The sequence below is a fragment of the Pelodiscus sinensis genome, chromosome 15 (assembly GCF_049634645.1).
Source record: "Pelodiscus sinensis isolate JC-2024 chromosome 15, ASM4963464v1, whole genome shotgun sequence".
Lineage (NCBI taxonomy): Eukaryota > Metazoa > Chordata > Testudines > Trionychidae > Pelodiscus > Pelodiscus sinensis.
The window spans coordinates 5,608,848-5,634,440 of NC_134725.1; the positions used below are offsets into that span (position 1 = coordinate 5,608,848).

Sequence of the window (25,593 nt, forward strand, 5' to 3'; positions counted from 1 at the left end):
CGGTAGTGGGCACAGCTGGAAGGGATGAGAGACCACGGTAGTGGGCACAGCTGGAAGGGATGAGAGACCACGGTAGTGGGCACAGCTGGAAGGGATGAGAGACCACGGTAGTGGGCACAGCTGGAAGGGACGAGAGACCACGGTAGTGGGCACAGCTGGAAGGGACGCGACCACAGTAGTGGGCACGGCTGGACAGCATGATCCAGGAGCGATGTGGGTCTGGAATAGAGACCAGCAGGTAGTGCGCAGCATGACGCAGCCATTCTTCTCAGTGCAGATGTCAGGAGTTGTTGTTTACCCGTCCATATGCCACTGATGCCTGGGCTCGTGTGTATCATAGTGAGGCACTCCGATGGCCCCAAGTCACTGGGGGGGACACGATCTGTTTTGTGGGACAGTTCACTCCAATGCGCATTGAAGTCACTTCAGAATTTCCCACCAGCTGGAGTCCCTGCTAGCCCAAGCGGGCCCAACGGGGCAGGGAAAGTGGCGGGAGGAGGGTGCGTTGGCCAGGGCAGACGATGGATTGTGCTGCTTTGTGACCCGGGAGATGCCATCTGCTCTCTGCGGAGAAGGCCCTTTGAAAAGGAGCTGCCGGACAGAAGAACAAAGAATGACACTGCCTGCTTTTGAAACAGGGGTCTGGGGAAACCATTGTCTGGGAAGCACCAGGGGCTTGTGGAGTGTGGAAGGGTCAGAGCAGAGGGAAAGGGCAGGACAGCAATGAAGTCAGCACAAAAGGCCTGAAAGACTCCTGTGAGTCACTTCCCCTTTATACACCTGTTTCCCCTTCCTGGCTGCACACTCCTCAGGGCAGGGTCTGTCTCCCTGGGGTTGGCAGCGTGGGGCGCCCTGCCAGGACACAGCAAGAAGGCAAGGGGACAGGAGCTCTGTCCCACACGCCGTGAATGCCCAGTAGGGGACAACGCAGCCAGTAGAGGAGGGAGGGCAGGAAATTCGCTTGCAAGGGCTGACAGATTTGGGGGGCAGGGGAAAAGGAATGGGGTGCTGGAAGGCCCAGAAGGGGAAGGTCAGTCTCTGTGTACAACACCAGTACCCCACCAGGTGGCACAAGGAAGGAAAGGGAGAGGAGCCGGCAGTGCGGGGAGCCATTCCTGAAAGAAGTCCCAGGGATGCTCTGAGCAGCAATCAAAGGGCTCCAGGAGTGAGAGTCTGAGTCACATTTCTTCCCACACCCCCTCTCTGCCCTTGCACATTCACACTCCCTCTCTGCCCTTGCACATTCACACCCCTCTGCCTTTGCACAATCACATCCCCTCTCTGCCCTTGCACATTCACACCCCTGTCCTTGCACATTCACACTCCCTCTCTGCCCTTGCACATTCACACCCCTCTGCCCTTGCACATTCACACCCTTGTCCTTTCACATTCACACCCCCCTCTGCCCTTGCACATTCACACCCCATCTCTGCCCTTGTACATTCACACTCCCTCTCTGCACTTGCACATTCACACCCCTGTCCTTGCACATTCACACTCCCTTTCTGCCCTTGCACATTCACACCCCCTCTCTGCCCTTGCACATTCACACCCCTGTCCTTGCACATTCAGACTCCCTTTCTGCCCTTGCACATTCACACCCCTGTCCTTACACATTCACACCCCCTCTCTGCCCTTGCACATTCACACCCCTGTCCTTGCACATTCAGACTCCCTTTCTGCCCTTACACATTCAGACTCCCTTTCTGCCCTTGCACTTTCACACCCCCTCTCTGCCCTTACACATTCACACCCCCTTTCTGCCCTTACACATTCACACTCCTCTGCCCTTGCACATTCACACCCCTCTGTCCTTGCACATTCAGACTCCCTTTCTGCTCTTACACATTCACACCCCCTTTCTGCCCTTACACATTCACACCCCTCTGCCCTTGCAACATTCACACCCCCCTCTGCCCTTACACATTCACACCCCTCTGCCCTTGCACATTCACACCCCCTCTCTGTCCTTACACATTCACACCCCTCTGCCCTTGCACATTCACACCCCTCTGCCCTTGCACATTCACACCCCCTCTCTGCCCTTACACATTCAGACTCCCTTTCTGCCCTTACACATTCACACCCCTCTGCCCTTACACATTCACACCCCTCTGCCCTTGCACATTCACACCCCCTCTCTGCCCTTACACATTCACACTCCCTTTCTGCCCTTGCACATTCACACCCCTCTGCCCTTGCAACATTCACACCCCCTCTCTGCCCTTACACATTCACACTCCCTTTCTGCCCTTGCACATTCACACCCCTCTGCCCTTGCACATTCACACTCCCTTTCTGCCCTTGCACATTCACACCCCTCTGCCCTTGTACATTCACACCCCCTCTCTGTCCTTACACATTCACACCCCCTCTCTGTCCTTGCAACCGCCCCCCCAGCTGGCCGGTGTGGTGAGCCTGCTCTAACCCAAGAGCCACTGTGGCATCCTGAGTCTCCCGAGTTTGTCTGGATCAAGGCCTGTAGGGCGTGGTAGAGATGTAGCCGTGTTAGTGTGGGGTAGCTGAAGCAAGGCCTGTAGGGCGTGGTGCACCGTGACAGCTCTGCCCATGGTGACGGCCCTTGAATTTTCAAACAGCCCTTTTCCCAAGCCTCCGGAGACTCTAGGGAGCAAAGGAAGCCAGGACCGCAGCTGAGTGAGGTGTGGCTGGGAAGGGACATCACTCATTGCTGGCCTAGGCCCGCACAAGGGGGATGAAGGGCATTTCCTTCCCTGCAGTTTCCTTCCTCCACCTGCCCTGGCAGCCAGCTCTCCCCACCCCGTCCTGGCTTCTGCGGGGGCTGGGAAAGCATCTGCCGGCTGGGGCAAGTTTTAGCTGTTTTGTCACAGCCCCGTTTTCTCTGCAGCTGTTCCCAGCGGCCAGCTTGAAAGACCCCTAGTCACTGAGTCCCGCGCTGCTCCAGCCTCAGCATTGGTCACGCCTGACAGCAGCCCAGCGGGCCAGGCTGCTCCCAGGGCCAGCTCTTTGTTGGGCTAGTGAGGCAGGATCCCTGCTGAACAATCAGCAGAATAAAAGGCCACTAGAGAGGGGCCTGCCCCAGCCCATCTCGGAACCCCCCAATCTCCTGAGGTGCAGAACGGCGCCAAGTGGTGCTTCTCTGCCTGTCCCTGTGTGCACGCTCTGCTCCAGCTGGGTCTGAGACACTCAGCCAGGCTGGGAAAAGTGGCTTTTCCCTGGGATCATCACCACTGCTCTGTGCACCCCGGGTGTGCCGGGGACGAGAACTTTCTGCTCACAATGTCCCCGATCCCGCCGGCGTTGGACAGCCCCACGCGCCCAGGCATGGGGAGATTTCCAGAGGAAAATGCTTCCCGGACACAACAGCTGCATGCCTCTTAGAACCAGCAGCTCCCCAGGACTCGCTCCCCATACTGGCTGGGTGCTGCTGTAACAGCCCTGCTCCCCCCCAGATCAAAACAAGCAACCTGGATCTGTGAGTCCCAGGACGCCCTGCCCTGACACCTCATCCGCAGCCTGTCGGTTCTGCTGGCGCCGCTTGTTCCCGCCCTGCCTTCTTGCAGAGACACTGGGACGCACTGACCCGAGCTGAGTCCACCCAGCCAGCACACAAGGGCCTGTACGCCCAGCCCCACTCACAGTCACTGTCACCAGACATTAGCAAATCAGGTCTCTTCCCACTGGGAAGGATGGGTGCCACAAGCACCTGGCCTGGCGGAGCCCCACAAGCTGTCATCACTGTTCTCCAGAGCGGGCACCCAAGCACCAGCCATGGCCACGGCTCCCAGCACTGGAGCCCGGCGCTGAGCCACTGCACACGCCCAGGCAGCCCAGACAAGTGCTTGCACGTTACCTGCGGTGGGCGAACGGGAGTCCGCCCAGGCTCCACGTGCAGCTCCCCTGGGGCAGCAGGCAGCACAGCCATAGGGCCGCTGGTAGGCACCTCATCCAGCTGAGCTGCTGCCTGCCCATCGTGTTTGTCCGTGGGGCCAGAGCTTCTGAGCTCAGTGCAGTCCTCGATCCTTCTTGAACTTGACCGACCCGCTCTGACGTGCTCCCAAGGCGCAGCGCTCAAGGATCTCCCGCGGGCGAGAGAAGAGAAGCTCCCTTAGCCCATGCAATGCACCCAGGTGTAGCTGGGGTCCCGATGAAGGAGGCTGAACTTGCAGGGGAGGGGAAGGAACGGAGCTCAGTGCGGCCAGCCCTCCTGCACGGCCCTGCAACACACAAATAATAGCTGGCGTGAAGTCGCTCTCTGCGCTGACTTGGCTGGGGCTCCTGCAACAGCTGGGGGGAGGCTCCAGCTAAGCTGAGAGAGGCAGCAGAATTCCCCGAGAGATCGCCACTCAGCACTGCAATGTGCAGGAGAAGAGATGGGTCCTGGGGATGGAGGGCCAGCGTCTCTCCTCTTCCAGGCGTGTCCTCGGGACACAGGCTGGGCCGCTCGCACTATGCCCAGCGCCGCACTTTCTGCTGGGATGTCTGGCAACGGGAAAAGTGAGGAGTCCGGCCCCCTTCCCTCGGCTGCATTAAGGAACCCAAACAATTCCAGTGTTGCTCTCTCCACCCCCTTATATTCCAGACGTGCACTGATTTCATGTTCCCAGCCTCACTGGAGAAAGGGGCGGGCAGGCACTTAGCTCATGTACAGAGAGCTCTTCTTTCTGCTTCCAGAGCCAGCCCCCCACGGAGTCACTTCCTGGGCTTGCTCCACTTCTCCCCCCACCCCGGCCTGCCTGCAGCGACCTTACTCCTGATGTATGCCGCTGGGAAGGGCATAGCAGAGGTGGAGGGGGGCAGCCCCCCCCAACTAGAAGTAGTTTCCAGCCTATGCACAGTTTCCAGTTTGGTTCAGTGGGTCTACCCCCCTCCCCCCATACATACACCTTGTTCCAGCCCCCCCATAAATACACCTTGTTCCAGCCCCCCCGGGACATACTCCCTGTTCCAACCCCCCCAATACCTAAACTTGTTCCATCCCGCCCCATGCATACACCTTGTTCCAGCCCCCCCATAAATACACCTGTTCCAGCCCCCCCGTACATACACCTTGTTCCAACCCCCCCATACATACACCTTGTTCTGGCCCCCCCATACATACACCTTGTTCTAGCCCCCCCGTACATACACCTTGTTCTGGCCCCGCTGTACATACACCTTGTTCTAGCCCCCCCGTACATACACCTTGTTCCGGACCCCCCCCGTACATACACCTTGTTCTGGCCCCGCTGTACATACACCTTGTTCTAGCCCCCCCGTACATACACCTTATTCCAACCCCCCCGTACATACACCTTGTTCTGGCCCCGCTGTACATACACCTTGTTCTAGCCCCCCCGTACATACACCTTATTCCAACCCCCCCGTACATACACCTTGTTCTGGCCCCGCTGTACATACACCTTGTTCTAGCCCCCCCGTACATACACCTTATTCCAAGCCCCCCGTACATACACCTTGTTCTGGCCCCGCTGTACATACACCTTGTTCTAGCCCCCCCGTACATACACCTTATTCCAAGCCCCCCGTACATACACCTTGTTCTGGCCCCGCTGTACATACACCTTGTTCTAGCCCCCCCGTACATACACCTTATTCCAACCCCCCCGTACATACACCTTGTTCTGGCCCCGCTGTACATACACCTTGTTCTAGCCCCCCCGTACATACACCTTATTCCAAGCCCCCCGTACATACACCTTGTTCTGGCCCCGCTGTACATACACCTTGTTCTAGCCCCCCCGTACATACACCTTATTCCAACCCCCCCGTACATACACCTTGTTCTGGCCCCGCTGTACATACACCTTGTTCTGGCCCCCCTCGACTCCCCCACGAGAGAGGCTGAAGGGTGGGACGCTTCGAATCGCCATCAAATACCTGCCTGCCCCCGTCTCAGCCAACACACAGCCCCTGGCCTCGTCCTACCCCTGCCTGCCCCCGTCTCAGCCAACACACACGGCCCCTGGCCTCGTCCTACCCCTGCCTGCCCCCCGGCTCACAGCTCCTCCAAATGGTTCAAAGGACTCTTGCGAGATTTTTTCCAGATTTTTTCGATGGAGGTAGATGGGGGGAAGAGAGGCCCCCCCAGTCCAAGCCTCAGAGAGGCAAAGAAATTCCCCCCCATGCCTCGTCGGACTGATTGGAGCTGCTCTCCACAAATCTACAAGTCACATGACACCCCTAGGGGTTATGTCTGTCCCGCCCAGAAAGGCCCGCGGCCTGGCCCATGCCAGCTGAGGACCCGCACGCAGCCCAGGCTGTGTCACTGCTGTGCAGACGGGGACAGGCCTGGAGCCAGTCTGCCCAGCAAGGACACCGAGAGCTGCTGCGCTGGCACAGGCCAGATGAAGCCTTTTCTTTGCTCTTTAGAGGTGCCTCTAGAGGGCAGCCGCTCCCCACCAACCAGGAGCCAGCCTGAGGGAGCACGGGGAAAGGTGGCATTTCTAGCACAGCCATTCCCACAGGCCTGCACGTCGGAGGGGGGGGGGGGGGCTTTCTGCGGAGCAGGGACTGTCTTCTTCTATGCCAGTGAGGCTCTGAGCTGCCATAGACCCTGACACCTATGTCACAGATGGGAGGTAGGGGGTGAGCAATGTGCACAGTGGCGGTGTTGAGCGATTCAACCAAACTGCAAACCACGCAAATACGTATGGGGATAGAGAGAGAGAGAGAGAGAGAGGGGTGTGTGTAGATAGATAGATAGATAGATAGATAGATAGATAGATGCGTGTGTGGGGATAGGTAAATAGAGGGGTGCATGGGGATAGATAGGTAGATACAGGCATGTGTGCGGATAGGTAGATAGATAGGTAGATACAGGCGTGTGTGGGGATAGGTAGATAGGTAGATAGAGGGGTGTATGGGGATAGAGAGAGAGAGAGAGAGGGGTGTATGGGAATAGATAGATAGATACAGGCGTGTGTAGGGATAGGTAGATAGAGGGGTGTGTGGGGATAGGTAAATAGAGGGGTGTATGGGGATAGATAGATAGGTAGATACAGGCATGTGTGCGGATAGGTAGATAGATAGGTAGATACAGGCGTGTGTGGGGATAGGTAGATAGGTAGATAGAGGGGTGTATGGGGATAGAGAGAGAGAGAGAGAGGGGTGTATGGGAATAGATAGATAGATACAGGCGTGTGTAGGGATAGGTAGATAGAGGGGTGTGTGGGGATAGGTAAATAGAGGGGTGTATGGGGATAGATAGATAGGTAGATACAGGCGTGTGTGGGGATAGGTAGATAGGTAGATAGAGGGGTGTATGGGGATAGATAGATAGAGAGAGAGAGGGGTGTATGGGAATAGATAGATAGATACAGGCGTGTGTGGGATAGGTAGATAGAGGGGTATGTGGGGATAGGTAAATAGAGGGGTGTATGGGGATAGATAGATAGGTAGATACAGGCGTGTGTGGGGATAGGTAGATAGGTAGATAGAGGGGTGTATGGGGATAGAGAGAGAGAGAGAGAGAGAGGGGTGTATGGGAATAGATAGATAGATACAGGCGTGTGTGGGATAGGTAGATAGAGGGGTGTGTGGGGATAGGTAAATAGAGGGGTGTGTGGGGATAGGTAGATAGGTAGATAGAGGGGTGTGTGGGGATAGGTAGATAGGTAGATAGAGGGGTGTGTGGGGATAGGTAAATAGAGGGGTGTGTGGGGATAGGTAGATAGGTAGATAGAGGGGTGTATGGGGATAGATAGAGAGAGGGGTGTATGGGAATAGATAGATAGATACAGGCGTGTGTGGGATAGGTAGATAGAGGGGTGTGTGGGGATAGGTAAATAGAGGGGTGTATGGGGATAGATAGATAGGTAGATACAGGCGTGTGTGGGGATAGGTAGATAGAGGGGTGTATGGGGATAGATAGATAGAGAGAGAGAGGGGTGTATGGGAATAGATAGATAGATACAGGCGTGTGTGGGATAGGTAGATAGAGGGGTGTGTGGGGATAGGTAAATAGAGGGGTGTATGGGGATAGATAGATAGGTAGATACAGGCGTGTGTGGGGATAGGTAGATAGATAGGTAGATACAGGCGTGTGTGGGGATAGGTAGATAGGTAGATAGAGGGGTGTATGGGGATAGAGAGAGAGAGAGAGAGGGGTGTATGGGAATAGATAGATAGATACAGGCGTGTGTGGGATAGGTAGATAGAGGGGTGTGTGGGGATAGGTAAATAGAGGGGTGTATGGGGATAGATAGATAGGTAGATACAGGCGTGTGTGGGGACAGGTAGATAGGTAGATAGAGGGGTGTCTGGGGACAGATAGACAGACAGGCAAATCTCCATAGTAACCCTATAGCACCCTAAGGGCACCCAAGGGAAACAGTAGGCCATTTGTCAGCCATACTAGCCACTGCACACGCGGTGGCGACTGGCATGGGGGCAAGTACAGGCTGTCAGTGTATAGGCAAGGGCACCATTTCAGATTTTCAAAGGGGAGGGGACAACTTCCAGCTGAGGTCCAGGTGCAACATTCTCAATACTTGGGGCACAAAGCCCCCAGATAGGCATGGTATGATGGAGGGACAGCCTGGCCACATCTGAGTAGTATGGCAATCCATATGTTGAATAATTGAATTGTGCATGTATTGTGCATGTGTGAATGTGCACCACCGGTAGAAACACAAAACCTAGCTGTGGGCGCTCTGCTAATTGGCTGGGTGGGGTTTGACTGTTTGCTGAGTGGACGCACAGCTGCCCGGCTTCCAGGGAGCACTAGGGCAGCCCTATGTGCCAGGCTGCAATGCCACCCAAGGTTGGGGTGGCTGGACAGGTCATCTACGTCCTCTCCTCATTTGTGGCTCAGATATTAGTGGAGCCAGGCCCCCTTGGATCCCTGTGACTTGGTCCTGGGGCTCTCTGCCCAACCTAAAGTGCCGGGGTGGGGGGTGCAGCAGGTGGGGGAGGCAGGGTGGACTCAGGCTTAGTGCTAGTGGGAGCCAGGCCAGTCGAGTTTTACTCCCACGTCTGCCACTGAGTCTTTGGGGTGACCTCAATGTGATGGACCCCCCCCCATGGTTTATGAAATGGACTCACGACGTGAATATACATAACGCAAAGGTGGTTTGAGCGAATTATTTCATGTAACCCATCGATCTTCGCCTTGTGATCTGCTGGGTGTGTGTGTGTGTGTGTCTGTTTCTCTTACTCTGGTGTGTGTGTGTGTGTGTGTGTGTGTGTGTGTGTCTGTTTCTCTTACTCTGGGGTGTGTGTGTGTGTGGGTGTGTGTGTGTTTCTCTTACTCTGGTGTGTGTGTGTGTGTGTGTGTGTGTGTGTGTTTCTCTTACTCTGGTGTGTGTGTGTGTGTGTGTGTGTGTGTCTGTTTCTCTTACTCTGGTGTGTGTGTGTGTGTGTGTGTGTGTGTGTGTGTGTTGTCCTTCAGTCTGAGCAGTGGTTGGTTCCTTCCCAAAGGGTGTGTGTGTGTGTGTGTGTGTGTGTGTTTGTGTGTGTGTGTGTTCCTTCAGTCTGAGCAGTGGTTGGTTCCTTCCCAAAGGGGGTGTGTGTGTGTGTGTGTGTGTGTGTGTGTGTGTGTTTCTCTTACTCTGGTGTGTGTGTGTGTGTGTGTGTGTGTGTCTGTTTCTCTTACTCTGGTGTGTGTGTGTGTGTGTGTGTGTGTGTTGTCCTTCAGTCTGAGCAGTGCTTGGTCCCTTCCCAAAGGAATAGGAAAGCAGAGGCCTGGGGTGTGTGTGTGTGTGTGTGTGTGTGTGTGTTGTCCTTCAGTCTGAGCAGTGGTTGGTTCCTTCCCAAAGGGGGTGTGTGTGTTTGTGTGTGTGTGTTGTCCTTCAGTCTGAGCAGTGCTTGGTCCCTTCCCAAAGGAATAGGAAAGCAGAGGCCTCGGGGGGGGGGTGTGTGTGTGTGTGTGTGTGTGTGTTTGTGTGTGTGTGTGTGTGTTCCTTCAGTCTGAGCAGTGCTTGGTCCCTTCCCAAAGGGGGTGTGTGTGTGTGTGTGTGTTGTCCTTCAGTCTGAGCAGTGCTTGGTCCCTTCCCAAAGGGTGTGTGTGTGTGTGTGTGTGTGTGTTCCTTCAGTCTGAGCAGTGCTTGGTCCCTTCCCAAAGGAATAGGAAAGCAGAGGCCTGGGGGTGTGTGTGTGTGTGTGTGTGTGTGTGTGTGTGTGTGTCTGTTTCTCTTACTCTGGTGTGTGTGTGTGTGTGTGTGTGTGTTCCTTCAGTCTGAGCAGTGCTTGGTCCCTTCCCAAAGGGGGTGTGTGTGTGTGTGTGTGTGTGTGTGTGTGTGTGTTTCTCTTACTCTGGTGTGTGTGTGTGTGTGTGTGTGTGTGTGTCTGTTTCTCTTACTCTGGTGTGTGTGTGTGTGTGTGTGTGTGTGTGTCTGTTTCTCTTACTCTGGTGTGTGTGTGTGTGTGTGTGTGTGTGTGTTGTCCTTCAGTCTGAGCAGTGCTTGGTCCCTTCCCAAAGGAATAGGAAAGCAGAGGCCTGGCCTGGGTCTTTTTGGCTGGGCTGCCCCTGAAGGAAGGAGCCAGGCCCCTGGTTCGGAGGGGCAGCTGTTTGCCTGCGGCTTCAGCTGCACAGAGCCAGGTTTGTTCTCTAGCCCGGTGCCAGCCATTGTGACCTGGGGCCAGCGGGCACGTCCCCGGGGCTACCTGCCGCCTTGGCGCCGGGCCCCACCCTGCTCTCTCCGGACCTGTGGGCAGGGGGAGCCCCAGAGGCCGCCCCGCCCCGCCCCGTCCCCGAGTCACGCAGCTTCCCAGCTGTCCCGGCTCCCCGGTACCTGCCGCGGCCGCTCCAGGCCCCTCGCCCCGGCCAGGCGGGGCTCCCGTCGGGATGCTCCGGAGCCTCGTGCGCAGCCTCCTCCCGGCTCGGGCTGCGCCCGCTTCGCGCCCGCTCCCCCGCTGCAGCCGCGGCCGCGCCAGGTGGGTCCGGCCGCGGGGAGAACGGGCCGGGGGAGCGGCCCCGCGGGAGGGGGAGCACCGGGCCGTGCGCGAGCCGGGGGCGCTGTGGGGGGGGGCGTCGCGCGCTTGGAAGGTCTTTGCGGGGGGGGGCCGCGCGCGCGCTTGGGGGCTCTGTGGGGGGGGGACCGCGCGCTTGGAAGGTCTGTGGGGGGGGGGGCCGCGCGCGCGCTTGGAAGGTCTTTGCGGGGGGGGACCGCGCGCGCGCTTGGGGGCTCTGTGGGGGGGGGACCGCGCGCGCGTTTAGAGTGTCTGTGGGGGGGGCGCCGCGCGCCTGTGGCCCGGAGGGGGAGGGGGCGCGAGGCGCGGGGGCCCTGCTGCTCTGATCCCCGGGGGCGGGGCCTGGGTTCGGTGCCCACCCCCCAGTGCAGCCTGGGGCCCAGCCCTGGGTGCGGGCGGGGGGCGAGGGGCCTGCAGTGCGGGGAGCCTATGAGGGCATCAGGCCCGGGCCCTGCAGCCCTCTTCCATGGCAGGGGCACAGGCCCTCAGGGATGCTCCTGCACCGGTGGGCCGGGCCGCCCGACGGGCTTTCTCCCCAGAGGCGACTGGGCATCGCGGAGCCCTCCCAGGGTGCCAGCTTGGCACAGGTGGGTGAGGCGTGAGGAAGGAGACAGCCCGGGGAGAATGGGCCTGAGGTCGGTCTCTGGGGTGGGAGGTGGATTTACGGGGGGGGGGAGGCCACTCTCCAAGACAGAGCCCCATCGCTGACTGATGCTCTCCCTTTCAGGCTGCATCCCCACCCCTCTGCTGCCGGCCAATTTCTCCCCTTGCTGTGGACAGGCCTGACCAGCGCTGCGGCACCACCCGTGACAGAGACGGAGCAGCAGGAAGCAAGCAGGAGAGGAGGGAGGGTTCCTGTCTGCAGCAGCAGCTCCTTGCGAGCCCCAGGACGCAGGCCCACTCTGCCCCTCCTACCTGCCGGGTTCCCTGCCCCCCAGAAAGGTGCCATTCCAGCTGCAGGCGAGCAGCCTCCCCAGGGACAGATTTCAGAGGAGTCACCTGCAGCAAGCCCCAGCCGACGCCTGGGGATGGAGCTCTGAGCCTGTCCGACCAGCCCCGTCCGGGGGAGAGGAAGGCACCTTGTGTGGCAGGCTGCCTGAGGCCTTTTGGGGCTGAGTGAGATAGTCTGGGGAAGCTGGGGGTGGGGAGGGGAGACCCATCTCCCCAGAATGGATTGTGTGGCCCTGCGCAGCTGCCTGGAGGGACTGGAGACAGGAGGCGCTGGGCTTGGGCTGGCTGCTCTGGGCTCTGCACTGCTCCTGCTGCGGAGGGGGAGAGTCTGCAGTGGGGCAGCTGACAGCCCCAGGGGCCCAGTATAACGAGAGCTGGACAGGGACAAGAGGCGCCCAGGACAATACCGGGGGACCCTGCGTTTCCCCAGGGTCTCTGCTTGGCTGGATCATTTCTCTTTGGCTCCCACCAGCCACCCCAGGTCTTTGCAGCAACAGGGATTGCGGCGCGGCCACGCTGCTCCTCCAGCCCGGCTCTGTGTGCAGTTAAGAGAACAGACGCCTCTGGAGCCCGGGACCCTCGTGTGGGGGCCACCCTGCTTGCTGAAGGACTGGGAAGCCAGAAGGCAAAGGTTGTGCCAGCCAGGCTGAGGAAAGGGGCCTGGGACAACGCCCTGCCACTGAGATCCCCACCTGTGTCCTGGCGCCATGGCGCGGCCGAGCTCAGGGGCACTGATTTCGGTCAGCGGCCTGGGCTTCCCACCACAGAACCTGGCCCGCGTGGTGGTGTGGGAGTGGCTGAACGAACACGGGCGCTGGCGGCCCTACACGGCAGCTGTCTGCCACCACATCGAGAACGTGCTGAAGGAGGACACCCGGGGCAGTGTGGTGCTCGGGCAGGTGGACCCCCAGCTGGCCCCATACATCATCGACTTGCAGTCCATGCACCAGTTCCGCCAGGACACAGGTAGGGAGGGGCTCCACGTGGCCTGGGGCGTGGCCGGGACAAGGGGTGGCGCTGAGGAGGTGGCTTGGCCGTCGGGTTTGAGCCCCTCAATCTCTGCTTGGGTTTCAGATTGGCCCTGCCTCTTTTCCTGGTAAAGGCGTGTGGGGCTGATCTCCCTCACGGTCCAGGAGGGCAGAGTGCGTCTGGCCCTAGCCGCGCCATGGCGCTTGCATTGAGGTGGATGACTGCCTCCAACCAGAGCTAGTGAGCTGGCTGGGACGGGGAAGCAAGCCCAGGGCACTATTCCTGGCTCTGACACCAGCCTGCTGTGAGGCTTGGGGTAAGTCCCAACCTCTCTGTGTGCCTCAGTTTCCCCCAGGATGGGAATGATGAGACCCACCCCCTGAAAAGGGCTTTGGGGTTAGCACAGGCTACATCGTGTGCTGCTGCTGGCTCTTCACAGGGATAAGTGGGAGGGGAATGTGGGTCTGTGCTGGGGGATGTGTGACTGCAGTTAGCCTGGGGGCTCCCTTGTAAGGCCTGCGGGGGCTCTCTGCACCAAGCAGGGACAGGCACGCCCAGGAAGGAGGGTGCAATCCAGTGGTGCCTGAGCCCATGGCACCTGGCTCCAGGGGGCCTGTTTTGGGTTGAGGCAGGGAGGGACGCTGCTCGCTGGCCTGTGCTGTGTGACGTGTGGGCTGCTGTTCTGTGCAGAGCCCTGGCGGGGGGGGGCTGGGCGTTGGAGACGGCACTAGCGGCTCTGTTGCTGCGATCGCCCCTGCGGCTCCGGCTCCTCCACCCGCCTCCCCTCCTTTGCTGCAGGGGCCGCCTCTGAGGGTCTTCTCCCCACCACTCCCCAGAGGCGTGAATGAGGCCAAGTGGGCCCAGCCAGGCAGAGTGGAGCTGGAGGAAGCTCATCAGAAGGCTGCCGAGCAGGGAGCAGGCGGGGCTTCTCCAGCTGGGAGCAGTGTCGCAGGCAGCAGGGAGGAAGCCTGCAGTCCCCCTCCCTGCGGGGGCAGGGAGCAGCCCTGTGAGGAGCCAGGGTGGCGATGCACATCTCAGCTCTCCCTCGGCCTGGCACCCAGCACAGAGGGCAGGGTGCATTCTGCCTGGCGCTTTCCCCTTGCGCAGTGGGCAGCACAGTGGGTACCTTGGGCTCCCAGGAGGCCCGCGTGGCACACGCTGCCTCTGGCTGTCGCTGGAGCACTGGACGGCGGGCGTTGTTAAATTTCACCAAACCCTTTACCGCCGGCTTCACTGCCCATTTACACAGACACCGCCCCCAGCCAGTGTGCAGCCGCTAGCACTGGCCCATCGCAGCCCTGGGACCCTCCTTACTGGCTTCCCATTGCCCTACACGTCCCCGTGGTGCAGAGGGCGGGGAGTGCAGCCAGGTCTGCGTGCAGCACCAGAAATGGGGAAGGGAAGGTTGAAATAGGACATCGTGTGGGAGGTCCCTTTAAATAACGGTGAGCTCCCCAAGAGGGCTCTCAGCTATTTGAAGGGACCCTGCCCAATTCCTGTGCACTTGGAGGGGGATGAGCCAGGACGTGAACAGAAGGCTCACAGGGGCTGGGTGGTGGTGGGTCAGCACATCTCCCAGAAAGCCTCCCTGGCTGAATTATCCAGCTCCCTTCCCTGATGGCTGGTCTCCATATGCAACCCTGCTGTGTCTCCATTGCACAAACACAACTGTCCGTGGGGGGCCCTGTCACCCTCCCAGATCCAGAGGGGCCCAGCAGGCCATCTCGCGGGGCTCTGAACAAGTGGGTGATGAGGCCTTGCTGTGGCCTGACCCTCTCCTGTCCCTGCCGGCTCCAGAGCAGTGCGCCCGGCAGTGGTGGGCCCCTCTCCCACTCACCTGCAGCACGTTGGGGGAAAGCCGGAGCAGCTGCCTGGCTGTTTGCCCCCCTTTGACCTGAGGTTCCCCTTGACGTAGGCTCGGTGCTAGGGGCAGACGGATGGGAAGGCGAATGAGAGCACAGTCAGACAGCAGGCCGGGCCATGCAGAGTGTGGGGCTGTGTGCTACCAGCTCGGCCCAGCTGATGCAGCCCCTTTTCTTAGGGAGTGTGGAGGTGGGGCAGACCATGGCTGCTCTCTACCTGCTGACGTCCTGAGTCAGGTCACACGTGCAGCGAGTTTGTCAGTGTTCTCCTAGTCTCAGCGGAAGTGAAGCCAAAGCCCAGAACAGGCCTGTTCTCACATGCCCCTTCAATCCATCGCTAGCTCTTGCCATGTCCCCATGCCCCAGGATTGCTTTAGCAGGAGCGTTGCAGGAGATCGAGGGGAGGGATTATTCGCCTTTATCCCGCACAGGGGAGGCCACATCTGGAGTACTGTGTCCAGTTCTGGCCCCCCCCATAGAAAGGATGTGGACGCAGTGGAGAGGGGCCAGTGGAGGCAACACAAATGATTCGGGGGCTGGAGACATGGCCTACGAGGAGAGACTTGTTTAGTCTGCAGAAGAGAAGAGCGAATCTCCATCCCCAGAGGTGTTGACGTGCCAGCGTGACCAAGCCCTGGCTGGGCTGATTGAGTCGGGGCTGGTCCTGCCTTGGGCAGGGGGCTGGACTCGATGACTCCTGAGGTCTCTTCCAGCTCTGGGATTCTAGGAGTCTAACCTCATTTCCTCTTTCTGAAATGACATGCTGTGACGTGGGGGAGGGGGGGTCTGCTCTGTAGCCCGGTGTCCCCACCTGACTGCGCTGGGCTGTGCGATTCCCACTGATTCACCCACATGTGGATTGGCCCAGACACCTAGTCCCAGCCTGAGCAGATAACAAGGCTCTTCCCCCCAGGGAGAGAGAAAGGAAGGGAGACAGAGATGGCACCTGGCTGGGGGGGCAGGGTCTGGGGGCGAGGCAGTTTCTGGCTGGAATCATGAAGGAGACAGACTAAGGAGGGGGGCTGGGAGTCATGGGGTCCAGGCGCCTCATCTCAAGGGGTCTGAGGCTGCCTGGCCCAGACTCCTGTAGCCACGTCACATCTGTGCTGTGCTGTATCCTGGAGGAGCAATAACCCCTCTCTACTCTACTGGCTGGTGGAGTCTGTTCTCGCTGCTACGGGGCTGCAGGACTAGAGGGAACCCGACGTGCTGTCACTCCTCACACCAGCAAGACGCTTTCTGCCCCTGCAGTTCGCTCCCAGCCTGTCCCAGCACAGACCTGCCAGTGCCCCAGGGCATAACTGGCCCCTTGCTACTTGGCTGTCACTGCTGGCACCGGTTCCCATGGCAGCAGCAACACCTGGGAGTGGCAGGGGTGGGGATTAGCGAGACTCTTGGGGCACAGTGGTCCTGGGAAGTCACTGGAGCAGGCTGTCGAGGTGCTGGCTCCCATCAGCTCGTCCGAGCCGGCCGTGCCAGTGGAAGATCTCTGTGGTCTGGGAGAGGCAAAGAACAAGCCGTCTGGCTCCAGCAGCCTGTGGGATGCACGTGTAATTAATAGCAGTTTACTCAGTGGTGGCAGCCGCGTGGAGAAATCAATCGCTCCCAGCCCCGTCTGCAGAGACGGGTTCCATCCATCGCCGGCTGCCGGCAGAACGGGGGCAAACGGGATTCAAAACAAGATGTTCTGGCGCGTGCAGAATCCGGATCCAGTGGTTCCCCCACAGCTGCATCCAGGCTCCATTCATGGGCTCCTGGCCGGGACAATAGGTGCTGTTTCCGCTTCAGGGCGTTGGACACCAGATGAGCCTCTTTGCTATGCCAGTTCAACGAGGCCCCGGCTCCTGCATGGCCCAGCGCCCGCTGTACTCGCCTCCGTGCGCAGAGGCCAGGCTGAGCTGTCTTGCCAGTGGGAATGGGTGCTGGATGCATGTTTCCTCCTGCCACGCGGCCCACTGTCCTGTTCCGGACGGAGCACTGAAGGGCGGGACAGGAGGGCGGCTGAAGATCAGGCCAGAGATTTGCAGGTGGAACCATTTGACCCTGACATCTTTGCGGTCATGTGCTCCCCAGAAGCCCATTGCTAAGCTGCAGAAGGGTTCTGACCTGCAGCTGATGAGAAACGGAGGCCGGCCAGTTTCCAGGCTGTGCCCCACCTATTCCTGCATTTGTCTTGTGGGCCAGGATCTCTCTTCAGAGAGCCACAATCTGTCCAGTGCCCTGTGGATCTTCCCAGCAGGGTGGGGATCTCACTGAAGAAAGCTGATTGGGCTCCGTGTCCTCCCAGAACGCGATGGCGTCAGATCTTTGGCGTGCGGTGGAGCCATCCCCTTGGGACAGGGAACCCAGAGCTTTGGGGCAGGGCTTCTGTGACGGCGCGTCGGGGAGCCCCGACCCTGCACCGTCCACAGCAAGATGTGACTCCACCAGAGGGTTCATTGCTGCTCCAGGGTCCGATGCAGGCGGAAGAGCCCAGGCCGGCAGCCCTAGTTCCCTTGGGGGGAGGGGTTACAGGCCCCTGAACCCCCTACGCTGGTTAGTCTGCTCCCCCCTTGCTCTTCCTGCCCCTCCCCAAGCCACACCCTCCCTTTGTTCGAACCCCTTCCCTGGCACTCAGACGCAGGCCCGCAGGGGTCAGCCACAGCCCATGCCTAGCGACCAGCGACTGCCCCGCAGAGCGGGCCCGGGGCCAGTAGAGAAACACCCTGTCACCAGTGACAGCCCTGCCGGAGCAGCCAGCAAGCAGGGCACCAAGGAGCCGGCCAGCCAGCAGCCTCGCGCACCGTCGGCCGGTTAGCTGGGCTGGGGGAGAGGCCAGCTCACCGATCCAGCGCACTCTGGCTGGCCGGGCGTGCGAGGCGCCAGTGCCCCACTGGGGCTCTCGACATTTTGTTCCCCTTCCCCATACACAGGGTTGCCAGAGGCTGTTGCTATTTGTCCACGAATGTTTTCCTCCCGGTGTCACTGAAGTGGCGCACGTGTAGCAGCAGGGCCCAGGAAGGGCGGCACGACTGTGAGAGCCGGGCGCTCCCTCTGCATCCAGCAGTCGGTGCACACGCACGCGCACTTAGCACAACTGCCCTGGAGGGCATCTTGGGTAGGGCAGTCTGGCGGACCCCGAGATACAGGAGGCCCCTAGGGGGGCCCATTCGCTATCCCAGCTCGCCTGCACTGGGTGTCTCTACTGCTGGGCCGTGTCGCTGCAGGTAGAGACAAAGAGGCTGCATCTCTGGCGTGAGCCCCTGAGTGTGGCCCAGATCAATGTGGGCAGCTGTGTGGGGCAGAGCAGGGGTGCCATTGGCCTTGGCTAGGTCCAGTCCCCCCGGGCGCCCACCTGGCTTTTCCCTGAGAGGCCAGGTGCCGTGCACATCAGTGACCTGGCGGTGCGAAAGGTGTATTTATACACCAGGCTTGGCCCTATGGGGCGGTCAACAGGTTTCTAGCTTCAGTATAACACAGAGGGGACCGTCCTGTCCAGATGTTGGCGGGTGGGAGGGGGGGCAAGCATGTCTCAGCGCAGGCATTGGGGAGTTCCCAGGGGCTGTGATACAGGCGGGGGGGCAGGCGTGTCTTGGTGGGGGGTTCCCAGGGGCTGTGATACAGGCGAGGGGCAGGCGTGTCTCGGTGGGAGGTTCCCAGAGGCTGTGATACAGGCGAGGGGCAGGCGTGTCTCGGTGGGAGGTTCCCAGGGGCTGTGATACAGGCAAGGGGCAGGCGTGTCTCGGTGGGAGGTTCCCAGGGGCTGTGATACAGGTGGGCGGGCAGGCGTGTCTCGCTGGGGGGTTCCCAGGGGCTGTGATACAGGCGAGGGGCAGGCGTGTCTCGGTGGGGGGTTCCCAGGGGCTGTGATACAGGCGAGGGGCAGGTGTGTCTCGGTGGGGGGTTCCCAGTGGCTGTGATACAGGCGGGGGGGCAGGCATGTCTCGGTGGGGGGTTCCTAGGGGCTTTGTTACAGGCGGGAAGGCAGGCGTGTCTCGCTGGGGGGTTCCCAGGGGCTGTGATACAGGCGGGGGGGCAAGCGTGTCTCGCTGGGGGGTTCCCAGGGGCTGTGATACAGGCGGGAAGGCAGGCGTGTGTCGGTGGGGGGTTCCCAGGGGCTGTGATACAGACGGGGGGGGCAGGCGTGTCTCGCTGGGGGGTTCCCAGGGGCTGTGATACAGGCGGGGGGGCAAGCGTATCTCGCTGGGGGGTTCCCAGGGGCTGTGATACAGGCGGGGGGGCAAGCGTGTCTCGCTGGGGGGTTCCCAGGGGCTGTGATACAGGCGGGAAGGCAGGCGTGTGTCGGTGGGGGGTTCCCAGGGGCTGTGATACAGGCGGGGGGCAGGCGTGTCTCGCTGGGGGGTTCCCAGGGGCTGTGATACAGACGGGGGGGGGGCAGGTGTGTCTCGCTGGGGGGGTTCCCAGGGGCTGTGATACAGGCGAGGGGCAGGCGTGTCTCGGTGGGGGGTTCCCAGGGGCTGTGATACAGGCGGGGGGCAGGCGTGTCTCGCTGGGGGGTTCCCAGGGGCTGTGATACAGGCGGGGGGGCAAGCGTGTCTCGCTGGGGGGTTCCCAGGGGCTGTGATACAGGCGGGGGGGGCAGGCGTGTCTCGCTGGGGGGTTCCCAGGGGCTGTGATACAGGCGGGAAGGCAGGCGTGTGTCGGTGGGGGGTTCCCAGGGGCTGTGATACAGGCGGGGGGCAGGCATGTCTCGGTGGGGGGTTCCCAGGGGCTGTGATACAGGCGGGGGACAGGCGTGTCTCGCTGGGGGGTTCCCAGGGGCTGTGATACAGGTGGGGGGCAGGCGTGTCTCGGTGGGGGGTTCCCAGGGGCTGTGATACAGGCGGGGGGCAGGCGTGTCTCGCTGGGGGGTTCCCAGGGGCTGTGATACAGGTGGGGGGGCAAGCGTGTCTCGCTGGGGGGTTCCCAGGGGCTGTGATACAGGCGGGGGGGGGGCAGGCGTGTCTCGCTGGGGGGTTCCCAGGGGCTGTGATACAGGCGGGAAGGCAGGCGTGTGTCAGTGGGGGGTTCCCAGGGGCTGTGATACAGACGGGGGGCAGGCATGTCTCGGTGGGGGGTTCCCAGGGGCTGTGATACAGGCGGGGGACAGGCGTGTCTCGGTGGGGGGTTCCCAGGGGCTGTGATACAGGCGGGGGGCAGGTGTGTCTCGCTGGGGGGTTCCCAGGGGCTGTGATACAGGCGGGGGGGGGCAGGCGTGTCTCGCTGGGGGGTTCCCAGGGGCTGTGATACAGGCAGGGGGCGGCAGGCGTGTCTCGCTGGGGGGTTCCCAGGGGCTGTGATACAGGCAGGGGGCAGGTGTGTCTCGCTGGGGGGGTTCCCAGGGGCTGTGATACAGGCGGGGGGGCAGGCATGTCTCGGGGGGGGGTTCCCAGGGGCTGTGATACAGGCGGGGGGGCAGGCGTGTCTCGCTGGGGGGTTCTCAGGGGCTGTGATACAGGCGGGGGGCAGGTGTGTCTCGCTGGGGGGTTCCCAGGGGCTGTGATACAGGCGGGGGGGCAGGCATGTCTCGCTGGGGGGTTCCCAGGGGCTGTGATACAGGCGGGGGGCAGGCGTGTCTCGCTGGGGGGTTCCCAGGGGCTGTGATACAGGCGGGGGGCAGGCGTGTCTCGGTGGGGGGTTCCCAGGGGCTGTGATACAGGCGGGGGGCAGGCGTGTCTCGCTGGGGGGTTCCCAGGGGCTGTGATACAGGCGGGGGGGCAAGCGTGTCTCGCTGGGGGGTTCCCAGGGGCTGTGATACAGGCGGGGGGGGGCAGGCGTGTCTCGCTGGGGGGTTCCCAGGGGCTGTGATACAGGCGGGAAGGCAGGCGTGTGTCAGTGGGGGGTTCCCAGGGGCTGTGATACAGACGGGGGGCAGGCATGTCTCGGTGGGGGGTTCCCAGGGGCTGTGATACAGGCGGGGGACAGGCGTGTCTCGGTGGGGGGTTCCCAGGGGCTGTGATACAGGCGGGGGGCAGGTGTGTCTCGCTGGGGGGTTCCCAGGGGCTGTGATACAGGCGGGGGGGGGGCAGGCGTGTCTCGCTGGGGGGTTCCCAGGGGCTGTGATACAGGCAGGGGGCAGGCGTGTCTCGCTGGGGGTGTTCCCAGGGGCTGTGATACAGGCGGGGGGGCAGGCATGTCTCGGTGGGGGGTTCCCAGGGGCTGTGATACAGGCGGGGGGGCAGGTGTGTCTCGCTGGGGGGTTCCCAGGGGCTGTGATACAGGCGGGGGGCAGGTGTGTCTCTCTGGGGGGTTCCCAGGGGCTGTGATACAGGCGGGGGGGCAGGCATGTCTCGCTGGGGGGTTCCCAGGGGCTGTGATACAGGCGGGGGGCAGGCGTGTGTCGCTGGGGGGTTCCCAGGGGCTGTGATACAGGCGGGGGGGCAGGCGTGTCTCGCTGGGGGGTTCTCAGGGGCTGTGATACAGGCAGGGGACAGGTGTGTCTTGCTGGGGGGTTCCCAGGGGCTGTGATACAGGCGGGGGGCAGGCGTGTCTCGCTGGGGGGTTCCCAGGGGCTGTGATACAGGCGGGGGGGCAGGTGTGTCTCGCTGGGGGGTTCCCAGGGGCTGTGATACAGGCGGGGGGCAGGTGTGTCTCGCTGGGGGGTTCCCAGGGGCTGTGATACAGGCGGGGGGCAGGCGTGTCTCGCTGGGGGGTTCTCAGGGGCTGTGATACAGGCAGGGGACAGGTGTGTCTTGCTGGGGGGTTCCCAGGGGCTGTGATACAGGCGGGGGGCAGGCGTGTCTCGCTGGGGGGTTCCCAGGGGCTGTGATACAGGCGGGGGGGCAGGTGTGTCTCGCTGGGGGGTTCCCAGGGGCTGTGATACAGGCGGGGGGCAGGTGTGTCTCGCTGGGGGGTTCCCAGGGGCTGTGATACAGGCGGGGGGGCAGGCATGTCTCGGTGGGGGGTTCCCAGGGGCTGTGATACAGGCGGGGGGGCAGGCGTGTCTCGCTGGGGGGTTCCCAGGGGCTGTGATACAGGCGGGGGGCAGGTGTGTCTCGCTGGGGGGTTCCCAGGGGCTGTGATACAGGCGGGGGGCAGGCGTGTCTCTCTGGGGGGTTCCCAGGGGCTGTGATACAGGCGGGGGGGCAGGCATGTCTCGCTGGGGGGTTCCCAGGGGCTGTGATACAGGCGGGGGGCAGGCGTGTGTCGCTGGGGGGTTCCCAGGGGCTGTGATACAGGCGGGGGGGCAGGCGTGTCTCGCTGGGGGGTTCTCAGGGGCTGTGATACAGGCAGGGGACAGGTGTGTCTTGCTGGGGGGTTCCCAGGGGCTGTGATACAGGCGGGGGGCAGGCGTGTCTCGCTGGGGGGTTCCCAGGGGCTGTGATACAGGCGGGGGGGCAGGTGTGTCTCGCTGGGGGGTTCCCAGGGGCTGTGATACAGGCGGGGGGGCAGGTGTGTCTCGCTGGGGGGTTCCCAGGGGCTGTGATACAGGCGGGGGGCAGGTGTGTCTCGCTGGGGGGTTCCCAGGGGCTGTGATACAGGCGGGGGGCAGGCGTGTCTCGCTGGGGGGTTCTCAGGGGCTGTGATACAGGCAGGGGACAGGTGTGTCTTGCTGGGGGGTTCCCAGGGGCTGTGATACAGGCGGGGGGCAGGCGTGTCTCGCTGGGGGGTTCCCAGGGGCTGTGATACAGGCGGGGGGGCAGGTGTGTCTCGCTGGGGGGTTCCCAGGGGCTGTGATACAGGCGGGGGGCAGGCGTGTCTCGCTGGGGGGTTCCCAGGGGCTGTGATACAGGCGGGGGGGCAGGCATGTCTCGGTGGGGGGTTCCCAGGGGCTGTGATACAGGCGGGGGGGCAGGCGTGTCTCGCTGGGGGGTTCCCAGGGGCTGTGATACAGGCGGGGGGCAGGTGTGTCTCGCTGGGGGGTTCCCAGGGGCTGTGATACAGGCGGGGGGCAGGTGTGTCTCTCTGGGGGGTTCCCAGGGGCTGTGATACAGGCAGGGGACAGGTGTGTCTCGCTGGGGGGTTCCCAGGGGCTGTGATACAGGCGGGGGGGCAGGTGTGTCTCGCTGGGGGGTTCTCAGAGGCTGTGATACAGGCGGGGGGGCAGGTGTGTCTCGCTGGGGGGTTCCCAGGGGCTGTGATACAGGCGGGGGGCAGGCGTGTCTCGCTGGGGGGTTCCCAGGGGCTGTGATACAGGCGGGGGGGCAGGTGTGTCTCGCTGGGGGGTTCCCAGGGGCTGTGATACAGGCGGGGGGCAGGTGTGTCTCGCTGGGGGGTTCCCAGGGGCTGTGATACAGGCAGGGGACAGGTGTGTCTCGCTGGGGGGTTCCCAGGGGCTGTGATACAGGCAGGGGACAGGTGTGTCTCGCTGGGGGGTTCCCAGGGGCTGTGATACAGGCAGGGGACAGGTGTGTCTCGCTGGGGGGTTCCCAGGGGCTGTGATACAGGCAGGGGACAGGTGTGTCTCGGTGGGGGGTTCCCAGGGGCTGTGATACAGGCGGGGGGCAGGTGTGTCTCGCTGGGGGGTTCCCAGGGGCTGTGATACAGGCGGGGGGCAGGTGTGTCTCTCTGGGGGGTTCTCAGGGGCTGTGATACAGGCAGGGGACTGGTGTGTCTTGCTGGGGGGCTCCCAGGGGCTGTGATACAGGCGGGGGGCAGGTGTGTCTCTCTGGGGGGTTCCCAGGGGCTGTGATACAGGCAGGGGACAGGTGTGTCTCGCTGGGGGGTTCCCAGGGGCTGTGATACACTCCTTGCTGTGGCTATGTCCCCACTGGCATCAGTGGCAGCTTTGCCTGAGTAAGGACCGTGGGATCAAATGCTCTCCCCTTCTGCGCCCCGGAGCCCAGGGTTCCTGTGCTGGCTGGGAGTCCCAGCTCGAGCTGCTGCAGTCGTTCGGCAGGGCAGGGCAGGGCAGGGCAGGGCAGGGAGCTGGACTGACAGCCAGGCCAGCCTCAGCAACCACTAATGTACGGCTGTTTAGCTTCATGAGTCTCCAGGGAGGGATGCAGAGCTCGCGCTGCGCTCAGACGTGGTTATTGACTGCACACACGGGCTCTCCCTCTCACAGCTGCAGCGCCGGCCTCCGGCACAGGCAGGTGCACGGGCCATCACGGCAGCGCTGCGGCCGCCTTCTCCGTGGCAACTGACATGCTGAGCCGCACCTGGCCTGCCGTGCCACTGCCACGTGCGAAGGAAGGGGGCCGGGGCCTGCTCCAGCCACAGCATTGGCCACGTAGGGCCTGTCTTCCGGCAGCCCCGGAACCCCGAGGCTGCTCCACCTTTCCCCAAGGGCTGTCCAGGGGTCCAGGGCACCCCGCCTCCAGCGGCGGCCAGGTGACTCCGCATGCCCCAGTGCTCGCGGGCACCCCGGGAGAAAGCAGCGCCATTTCACAGGCCCCAGGCCCTGGGGGCGAGGTGGCTTTATTTGCAATACATTTGCTTACAGAGCAGATTTGTGCTATTGTTTCCAAACATGCTGACGCTTCCGTTTAAAGGCAAGCACGTTGCCAAAGTTGCAGCTACCGTGGCCAAGCAGAGGGTTGACACGCAGTGTGACAGCGTGTCAGGGAATCGGCTTGTTCGGAGGCTGGCGCTGGCTGTGCCCGTCACTGCTGGGCTGCAAGCTGGTGCTGAACCAGAGCTGTGACTGTTCCAGGGCTTCCCCGGGGAGGGACTTGGGTGGGTTTAGCCCAAGTCCTGGAGAAAAGAGGAAAGGCCAAAGGTCCGTCCCGCCCAGAGTCCTCTCTGCCCACAGATGCCAGTGCCACGTGCCCCAGAGGGAGTGAACCAGCAAGTGATCCATCCCGTCACCCATTTCCAGCCTTTGACACCGTTCCTACCCATCCTGGCTACTAGCCATTGATGGACCGAACCGCCATGCATCTATCTAGCTTTGTTTAACCCTGGTAAAGTCCTGGCCTTCAGCACATCCTCCGGCGAGGAGTTCCACAGGTTGACTGTGACTGGTGCAAAGAAAAACGTCCTTTGGTTTGTTTGAAACCTGCTGCCTCTTCATTTTCATTGTCCCCTCATTCTGACATGCTGGGAACAAGTCCAGAACTTTTCCTTCTTCACTTTTCGTCACCACTCACGATTTTACAGCCCTCTCCCCTGTCCCCCTTGGCTCCTCTTTTCCAAGCTGAGAAGGCGCATTGGCGCAGTTTGGCAGTCTCCTGTCACTGTCCAGTCAGACATTCCCTTGTGTGCGACCTGAGGCCGGGAGACCAAGGCCTAGTTCTCCTAGTTCTCTAGTCAGCCCCAGCCAAGTGCAGCCGGCCTGCAGCAGGGCGCACTCCCTGGCTGGCGGGAGGAGACGGCAGAGCAGCCGCAGTTCAGTGGCTGCACCAAGCATTTGCCTGCTGCTGGGTTAGCTAGCTCAGTTCATGGAGGACAGTGGCGAGTAGCCGGGCTGGGGAGGGGCGACGGGGGCGGGATCACTGGCTGGGTCCCTGTTCTGTTCCCTCCCTCTGGGGCCCTGGGCTGACCCAGTCTGGCCGCTCCCATGTTCTTCGGTTCTTGCCCTGTCCCAGCCGTGGCTGTAACTTTCTCCCTGCCTCCTGGCCCTGGTGCCTGGCTCAGACTCTGGCTTGACCCTTGGCCCCGGCATGTGAGTCTCGTCCTGACCCTCTGTCGTTTCCCAGCCCTGACACCTGCTCTGACCACAAGGCATGACTGCCCGTGTCTTGTCCCTGGAGCGGCCGCTGTGCGGCTCTGGGCCTGCTTGCCTTGCCGCAGGTCACAGAGGGAGGCAGGGCAGAGGAGGGCCCTGGCGCCATGAGGGTGTTCTTGCGGGCACCCCTAGTCTCTGGCCTTCCCCCTTCGCGCAGCAGGATCTCGGCCTGTGAGCTCAGGAGAGCTGCGGAGCTTCCGTGAGTGGAGCTCCCCTGCCAAGCCGGTTGCAGGGGGCCTCCTGAGTTGTAAGTCTCAGCACGGGGGCTGGGGAGAGCAGCTTTCTGGGCAGCCTGTGATCTGGCTTGCTTGGCTTGCTGCATTTCCCGGCGGC

General features: G+C 61.8%; 2 protein-coding genes across 9 annotated transcripts in view; one reads left to right on the forward strand and one right to left on the reverse strand.

The window, feature by feature from the left end:
* EMID1 (EMI domain containing 1) overlaps positions 1-10,842 on the reverse strand; it is a 49,237-nt gene extending 38,395 nt beyond the window's left edge. For 5 of the 6 annotated variants that reach the window (XR_012895925.1, XM_075897931.1, XM_075897928.1 and 2 more), the window contains exon 1: positions 3,833-4,622. Coding sequence is in view for 5 of the 6 variants with exons in the window: in XM_075897931.1 (XP_075754046.1) it covers positions 3,833-3,951 (119 nt within the window). In the remaining variant the exon portion in view is untranslated. Of the gene's footprint in view, positions 1-3,832; positions 4,623-10,712 lie in introns of those variants that run through there. The other variant, XM_075897929.1, reaches the window with a different exon arrangement.
* The window catches only part of DTX1 (deltex E3 ubiquitin ligase 1), a 40,397-nt gene continuing 25,176 nt past the window's right edge, over positions 10,373-25,593 (forward strand). The window contains exons 1-2 of one of the 3 annotated variants that reach the window (XM_075897927.1): positions 10,373-10,519; positions 11,618-12,807. In XM_075897927.1, the coding sequence (XP_075754042.1) occupies positions 12,549-12,807 (259 nt within the window). In that variant the 5' untranslated portion in view covers positions 10,373-10,519; positions 11,618-12,548. Of the gene's footprint in view, positions 10,520-10,716; positions 10,855-11,176; positions 11,478-11,617; positions 12,808-25,593 lie in introns of those variants that run through there. The other 2 variants (XM_075897925.1, XM_075897926.1) reach the window with 2 other exon arrangements.